Source organism: Gavialis gangeticus, unplaced genomic scaffold, assembly GCF_001723915.1.
Source record: "Gavialis gangeticus isolate Ggan-Ray unplaced genomic scaffold, GavGan_comp1, whole genome shotgun sequence".
Lineage (NCBI taxonomy): Eukaryota > Metazoa > Chordata > Crocodylia > Gavialidae > Gavialis > Gavialis gangeticus.
This window is the reverse complement of record NW_017729027.1, coordinates 17,316,391-17,324,921: the sequence shown is the minus strand read 5'-3', so window position 1 is coordinate 17,324,921 and position 8,531 is coordinate 17,316,391. Positions and strand designations below refer to the sequence as shown.

The 8,531-nt window shown below is 48.9% G+C and overlaps 1 protein-coding gene across 1 annotated transcript in view; it reads left to right on the top strand.

Annotated features, from left to right (window-relative positions):
- The window catches only part of KCNQ5 (potassium voltage-gated channel subfamily Q member 5), an 849,165-nt gene that overhangs the window by 831,251 nt on the left and 9,383 nt on the right, over positions 1 to 8,531 (top strand). Inside the window, exon 12 of the mRNA XM_019520474.1 lies at positions 4,604 to 4,735. Within this exon, the coding sequence (XP_019376019.1) occupies positions 4,604 to 4,735 (132 nt within the window). The remainder of the gene's footprint in view (positions 1 to 4,603; positions 4,736 to 8,531) is intronic.

Below are 8,531 nucleotides of genomic sequence, written 5' to 3'. Positions count from 1 at the left end.
AATAGAATTTTTTTTTTTGTTTTCTACAATTACAGCAATTAAACATTATCAACAAAATTGTTAAAGTTTCTAGTTTTTAATTTTTAGTGTCCTTAACATTTTCCATTAATGATTAATATAATACTAAAATGCATGTAGATGTAAAAATATACTTCTTGGAAAAAGTGGGGTTTTGTTTTACCATGGTGGGACCAGGCAGGGGCAACGTGTAGAGGGTTGCACATGGGTGCACGTGCACCCCCTAAGCGTGGTGGTGCTCCTCCTGCAAAGAGGCGCTGCCAACACTGTTGGTGGAACCTGCAGGCAGCCGCCACTCGCCACTCTGCACCTGAGACCGCCGGCAGCGTCTGTGGGCAGTCCACGATTCCTACTGACCACTGCCGACACTGCCAGCAGTGTCTGCGGGTGGTCACTGACCCTAGGTCAGCGCTTGCCACCCCACCCCCCGCCAGTGCTGGCAGCGTCTACAGGAGCTCCCCCACTTACTGCTGCCGCACTCCTGCCACCATGCTCCCGCCACCGCCGTGCTGCACTGTTCATGGGACTAGAGTTTTTTGACAAAATGGTTGGTGGGACATAAGGTGCAAAAGGTTGAGAAGTGCTGTGCTAGCTAATGCTGAGAGGTGTCTGTGTTTCCAATTTCACAGGGACAGGCAGAACAGTGTCCACATAGGGCTTTTTGGAGCTAATCAACGTATGGGTGACTGGTGCCACCTTAGTCAGAAGGGGCGCTTGCCCCTCCCCAGCGACCAGTCAGTGACAAGGGGGTGTTCCCCCACAGCCGATCTCACTGACCGGGGTAGTGGGGAGGAGACCACAGCCAATTGCAAGACAACGGATTGCTGTGGCCAATCACTGCGGCCACTTCCAGAAGTGGCTGTGGCTGCTTCTGGGAGCGCCACGGCACTCCACTCCTTGGCCAGCACTTGCAGGGGGGGAAACCGGTTCTCCCGCTTGCCACCCCTGCCCGTCGCCTAAGTGGTAAGCACAGCTGCTCAGGGGGTACACCGGCACTCTCAAGGGGTGCACATGTACCCCCGTGCACCCCCTACGTGTTGCTGCTAATCAACAGGTCAGCTAGTAATGTCCCTCCATTCCTTCCTTGGAAAAAGCTGTTTAAGAGGAGCTTTTATTTTGCTGAAGGGCTGATAAACACTGTGTTATTAGCCCCCCCCGCTGGCTCCCTTGCCTGTCAGGTTTGCAGACAGTATGAAGAGCAGGGAGAGCAGTTGCAATGTATAGGGGGTGTGCTCGTGCACCCCCTGACAGCTAGCACTCCCTGCTTAGGTGATGGGCAGGGGGTACACAGTTGGCGGGGGACTCCCCGCAGGTGGCAAGATCAGCTGCTGGGGGGGACACGTGCCCCCTGACTCAGGAGGCAACAGTCACCCATGAGGGAGAGGGAGACTGAAAAGCTCAATATCATCAACAGATGTATGCACTGCACACCCCCACACACCTTTGCCTCAGAGTGCTGGCAACACTCCCACCCCTTGAGCAACGAGTGGGGAAAAGCCTGGGACTGCAGGTGGGGGAGGGGGTTTACATCCCTCCCTAATCAGAGCGTCCTTCTGGGGCCTGGCCACACCCTCCCAGCGACCAGTCAGTAACCGGGGGGTGTTCCCCCACAGCCGATCTTGCTGACCAGGGTGGTGGGGAGGAGGCCACAGCCAATTGCAAGTGGGGAAAAGCCTGGGACTGTGCAGGTGGGGGAGGGGGTTTACATCCCTTCCTAATCAGAGTGTCCTTCTGTGGCCTGGCCACGCCCCCGCATCTTAGCACTGAACAAGGGAAGGGAGGGCTGCTCTAATGTTCCCCAGCTTCTAGCCTGAGCCACTGCAGGCATGTGCTTGCATTTCTTCAGTCTAGAGGGACCGCCTGTGCAGTTGCAGACCAGTTCAACCTAAGCAGGTTAGACTAATCTGCAAAGATTAAATCAATTCAGGCTCAGGCTTTTTGAATGTCTGTCCCTAACTTTCCAGTTTCCACTCATGCTGCGTTTCATGAAAAGTGCAATTGACAATTGTATTTACCTGCCAAAGCAAAGCAAAAAAAGAAAAAAAAGTGTGACTATATTTTCTTGTAAGTCATCCACATTTGTGATATGAATTGTTTTAAAACAAGTCAGTTTTTCTTCATAATCTCAATGAATAACTGGATACACAGGGGATTAGGCTCTGATGAACATTTCAAAGTCACTATGGAGATAAGACAATAAATTCCATGTTCCTGTTTCAGGTTCCTCCAGGTCAGAAATAAAAGTGAGATGTATCATTTGCCTGTGGAATTTGTCTCCCAATCAAAAAAGAGGAAGTTGTATTACTTGGCATATTTAAAGCACCATTTCCACTACAAACAGGGGGAATCAGTTCTGAACTGGCAGGGTGCTGAACTAATACTAACCAGTCTTTTCATTTCTAATTTCTCTATCCAAAGTTATATTTCCTGCACTATACCAACAACACTCCATTTCACCATTTCAACTGTGGATTTATGATAATAGGACAAATCAACAAACTTAACATTGTGAAGAAAGATTGTGTACCAACAGAACTGGTTTTTATATAATGCAGAAACCAATAGGGTGCTATTATAAATTTCAAATTGAACTCTGCATACCTATCATCATAAGGCCATAAAAATATAAAGGATAATTTTCACAGAATTCCTTTTAAAGGAATATGAATCTCTATTTATTACATAGTAATAACCCTGGCTTTGTATCTTGTTATTGGATGTCTAACATGATGAAATGATGTAAAGTCTAATGTTCCCTAGCTGTATACCTCCATTATGCAGCAGAAATTTCCAATGTATGGCTAGTATTCTCCTTTTATTTGTTTTACACCGGGACAAACGCTTCACAGTCTTACAAGTGGTAAGCTCCCACAACTCCCCCTTAAGCCAGTGGGAGTTACAATATCCCTGCCACTTCTATTTCGATGCTTTAAATTTTTGGCCTATGTTTCTTCAAATTTGTGATTTAATACAAAGATCACTTTTCCAGCAGAACGGGAAGTGGACCAGAAGCACTTCCGGTCCACTGGGGAGCACGCTGGTGGGGCCTCCTGTGCCTCCCCGGCTCAGCAACTGGTGCCTCCTTGGTCTGGGGTGGCACCTGGAGTCCCCGTGCTGCTGACTGCCGAGCCAGGGGTCACGGGGGGACCCCATGTGCTCCCCGGCAGACCTCGATATGAACCAGAAGTACTTCCAGTCCACTTCTGGGTTCACCATCAAGCATGTGGGGTGGCCCCCCCCATGCTCCTGTGGGACGCTCCACCCACCCCAGCATCACAGTGTTCACATGCTATACCTAGTACCTTGAGGTATGTAAAAAAAAACATTTAAAGCTGTGTCTATGGCCGAATTGCTTTTTCTTTGAATCAGCATCAACTCTTCAGATTCGGATCAGACGAATTCAATTGGGCAAGTGATCCGAATCAACGAACCTGATTGGGGCAGAATCTGAATCCAAATTGAATAGGGCCCATTTCACACACCCCTACTAAGCCCCCTAACACTTATTAAAACATAGTTCCCATGGACCTCAGTAATTTTACCTGAATTAGATCTTTTCTTATGACAGGTCTGGGGACTGTAGATTCCAAGACTTCATCCCACATCAGCAAAAGAAAGATTTAAAACAGGAGATTACTGACCTGTTTGAATAATGCTTTTAATTAACAAATGAAAAATGAATGAGAAACAAATTGCAGGCACAAATTAAAGACAGGTTAAAAACTTAAATAGAACACAAGAAAATGAAGAATATTAATTTCATTTCTTTAATTATATTTTTTAGAATCTAATCCCAGTCCCACTAAAGTTAGTAAGAATTTTACTATTGATTTTGGTGGTAGCAGAATGAAAGCCTTTAGATTGAATACAAAAGTACTTCTTTATCTAAATTGTCATTCAAATGTATAACTATCCATGCATCTATCTGTCAAGGAAGACAGAGTGAGATGTATATCCTACTTTTTCCATCTGTAGAAAATATAAAACCTTTCTTTTTTTAGGCCCAAATTGACTTATGTGGAGAGGTTTACAATTAGCCTGTCAGTGTTAATCATTTTAGTTATTTGACAGTGAACAAACAGGCAGAATCAGAAGAATATTTATTCCACTACATGCCAGGACACATTTATTCCTTTGCTGAGATTTACTTGTGAAGGTTCCCTGGAAACGAAGGTTCTATCTAGTTCAAGTTGTTTAAGCCGAGCCTTATGGACATGAGTAGTCCCACTAAAATCAGTGGAATTAATCATGTCTAAACATGTGCTACAAAATTTTGCTGAACTGGGGCATTATGGGAGAGGACACCTTAAAGGGCATATACTTTTAGCTATAAAGAAGTTACTATATTTTTAAAGTCAATGTGACCTCATCTCTTTTTCATGACGATCTGGCACCTCCAAAGCAATGACCTCAGTAGTTATAAGGGTCTCGCTGGGTATAACTGCAGTTCAGAAGAAAAACTCCTTGGTTTAGATGATTTTAAAATAAGTCAGCTGCCTGTATTGTGATTAGATAGAGGTGACCAGTGGCTTTATGACTTCAGAAAAGTGTATGTCAATTAATCTAGAAAATGTTTCTTCCATAGAATCATGAAATTTCATGTTGCAAAAAGAAAATTTAAAGAGACATTACGTCCATATGATGTAAAAGACGTCATTGAACAGTATTCAGCTGGTCACCTGGATATGTTGTGCAGAATTAAAAGTCTTCAGTCACGGTAAGAAAGGAACAAACCTTTATCCTTTCTATATAAAAAAATCTTATCTTGTCATGTATTACAATCTTATCTTGTACATTTTTACACATCCAAGTTCTTTTTGGATAACATTTTTGCATGTGCTGCAGCCTGCCTACCTTTTTTTAGGATGCAATCAGGCCAGCAATTGAACTGTATATGGAAAAAATGTGAGCATAAATTGTGCCCAAAAAATGGAAATCTGAAATTTTTTTAAAAATACCCTTGTTGTCTTCATAGTGCACTCAAAAACTGATAGGCTGTTCATTCAGATGCTTCAAGAATAATTAAGTCACTACTGAAAATTGTCTGTCTGTTTTCCCATCTCAGACATTCTCATCAAACTGAACAGCACTCAGGTCCACACAAGACCAAATCTAATATTTTTATATTCTTGACTCCAGGCAACAATCGCTGGGTTAACACATGGTGCATATGAGCACATGCAGAACTAGGATGAGGGGTATCAGAACTGGGCTCTCTTCTTAGTTACTCAAGTTTCCAGCTCCCTCCACTGAATGTGAAGATCAGGTTCATTGCTGAGTGACCATGCAGAATGAAAAACAGCCTGTAAGGCTATGACTCTCAACTGAGGTGCTGTGGCAGGGAAGACCCTGAAGTCCCCTGTGGGCCATCCTAGTCCTACATCTACTCCAGGTCCTCCATATAACCCACCTTTCTATCTCTCCTGCCATGCCTTGATGTTCCTTTTATATTGATTGGGAGACTGCCTCTGAGTCCTGGAATGATCTCTTTGGTGCCTAGTGGATTCACTCAGTCTCTGGGCCCACTGTCCACTAACAGGATTTTGCCTGTTCTCTGCAGGCACCCACACTCGAGTGCCCCTTACTCCTGATCCACAGCCTCTGCCTGCCCTGCACTAGCTCCCTCCTGGCCACAGCTCTGTCCCAACACCTGGACGTGAGTCCAGCTGCAGCTGTACCACCTTCTGCTTTGTGGCTGTGAGCAGTCCCAGCCCTTGCTGTTCTGCTCCTTGCGCCTGTGCCCACACCATTCCTGGAAAGCCTTTGACTGGGACTCAGGGATTAAGCTGGGCAACCCCTTTCCTCCCAGGCCAGCTTCCCCCTGCGCAAGCTGCTTTAGGGGGGCAGAGGGTCTCTAAGCCCAGTTTTGGGGGCTTCTCCTATCTGGAGTGCTCCCCCATCCCCAACCCCCATCTCTCTCTCTCTCACACACACCCCTGCTTCCACCTGCCCCCAGCTCATCACACACCCAAGTGGTTCCTAGGACCAGGAGCATACCCAGGCGGGGACTCCATGCCCCAACACCAGTGTGGGCATGGGGCAGGGCTGAAGTGTGGCAGTTGCTCCTGCCAGCAGGTCCCGTCCCATCCCATTTGGTGGCTGGACACACAGGGTGTGATTTGTAGGGGGGATATAGTGTTGTAGGGGAGGGGCGTGGGGTTTGTGGGAAGGGGTTTGAGGGGTTTGCCCCATGTGCCATTGGGCCAGGCAGGACCCAGCTGAACCTAAGAGTGCACGTCTCCTGCATGTGGTGCCAATCTGACACCAGGCAGCCGGGGCCATGCTGTGCTGCCAGGGGGCTCTGCCAGTCAGTAGCAGGTCATGAGTGCCCTAATAGCCACTGCTGCTGCTGCTGCTGCTGCTGCTGTTGCTGCTGCTGCTGTGGGGGAGCTATGGGCCATGCAGGGAGACTGTGCACTGAGCAGGGGGTGCTATGTCCTGAGCAGGGGGGGTGGGCAGAGGACCCACCCCTCCTGAGCAGTCCCTCCACCCACAGTCCCCCCATACCCACATACACAATCCCCCACACCCCCACAGTCCTTTCACCCACAGTCCCCCCATACCTCCAGTCCCTCCCACCCCCACGTGGGGGGACTGTGGGTGGAGGGACTGTGGAGGTGTGGGGGATTGTGTGGGGGGGGAAACTGTTCAGAAGGGGTGGGTCCTATGGCTCGGAGTCCCCTCACTTGAGGGACTCCCACCCACAGGGACACCCCATACACTCTTGTGGCTCGGTGATGCAGCTGCCAGGATCTTCCAGTCTCAGGGGTGCACCACAAGCTGGAAGACAATAGCAGCCAGAGCAGGATCCAACCTGAGCAGAGTGCAGGGCCCAGGACAAATCAGCCTATGCAGGGCCCCGCTGCCACTCCAATCCCACCCTCCCCGGACCCAAAGAAGCTGCTGCAGCCATTGATAGCAGCTGCATTGGCAGCCGAGGGGGAGGGGGCTAGTGAGTGGTTGGACTGGAAGCAAGTGGCGGCAGCACAGAGTCATTGTGGCTGCTCCACCCAGCTCCGTGGAGGCCCCCAAAGCACAGGGCCTGGAGTGGTCACCCTGATTTGCACCCCTCCAGGGATGGCTCTGACAGCAACTGCAATTTCACAGTCCTGGAGGGGCTCCATGCACCCCCAGGGCTGGGAGACAGCAGCCACACCCTGCAGCTGCCATGACCCAACTGGGTCCTAGCACCAGGAGACACACTGTCAGGACTCAGTGTTTGCAGCACCCCTGCATCTGGGAGCCCCGTCAGCTGACAGGACCAAATGACAGGGTCTGCTACTGGTACAAATTAAAGCTCAATAGCAACCAGCTATAAAGTTAGTACACATTTTCAAGGTCTACCTTTATAGTTGGTTGGAGCTTTATATGGCATGATAAGTACTTTGCACACGTTGCTGGCTTCAAGGTAATTGTGCAGTTAATCAACTGGTTGTGCAATACCTGTAATGTGTAGAAAGAGCTCTAGACACAGATGGTGGGGTGAAAATTCACACCTTATTTTGAATTTCCTCCCTCTGGGAGATTATCTACAAGTTGCATGTAGTTCCCACTGTATTTTTAACATCCATTTAACATAAGACAGTGCAAGAGAGCTAGGAAGGTTTTCTAAAACCCAGAAAGCCTCACAGTTTATTCATCCAGGTCCCTAGCACCCTTTATATTAAGTGGATCTCTTTTCTGATAATTGTTTTATTGTAATTTTACTCTTCCTACCACATGTGGAGGGCTCAGAGAAGTATACTGAAAAGGTCATAGGTCTGTAAATTAAAGAACTTAACAGCTCTGGTAATTCTAGAAAATTGTCCCCCAAACACATAAATATAGGGAATTATCTAATATTATAAAAGCCTAAGTCTTTCTGTCTGTCTGTCCATAACGCTTTATTTGTGCTCTGATTGGATAACAAACAGCCAATCAAGAGTTGAAAAAAGCATTTGGACAGGTGGCAGCGTGCCCTCATGATGGTGGGGACACAGGGGACAGAGCGGGGGGTGGGGCAAGGTCAGTGCAGCTGGAGGTAGTAACAAAACAGATGGAACAGGGATCGAGGCCAGCAGTGCTGGTCTCACCCCCCCTGCCCTGCTCCCTACAGGTGGTGATGATGGAGCAGAGGAGGGGGTGAGGCCACCAAAGCTGGCCTCGCCCCACCCCTTGCTCCTTGGAGGTAACAGCAGCAGGGGGGCGTGGTTGGGACACCATGGGGGGGCCAGGCTACCGGCGCTGGCCTCGGCCTGCCCCTCCCCTCTTCAGTCGTCACCGCCTGCAGGGCTGACACAGCGGCGGTGGGGGGGGGGGGGAGCCGGCCCAACATGGAGCAGGGAGGAGCAGGCATCCTGTGGTGGTGGCAGTGGCAATGGGGAGAGGGGGGGAGTGGGCCAGAGCCTGACATGGGGGTGGGGGAGAGGAGGACTGAGCCTGAGCAGGCCCTCCCACCCTTGGGCCTAGGCCCACTCCTCCCCTGCGTCGGCCCCAAGCCTGCTCCTCCCATCCCTCCACCACCACCAGGTCGA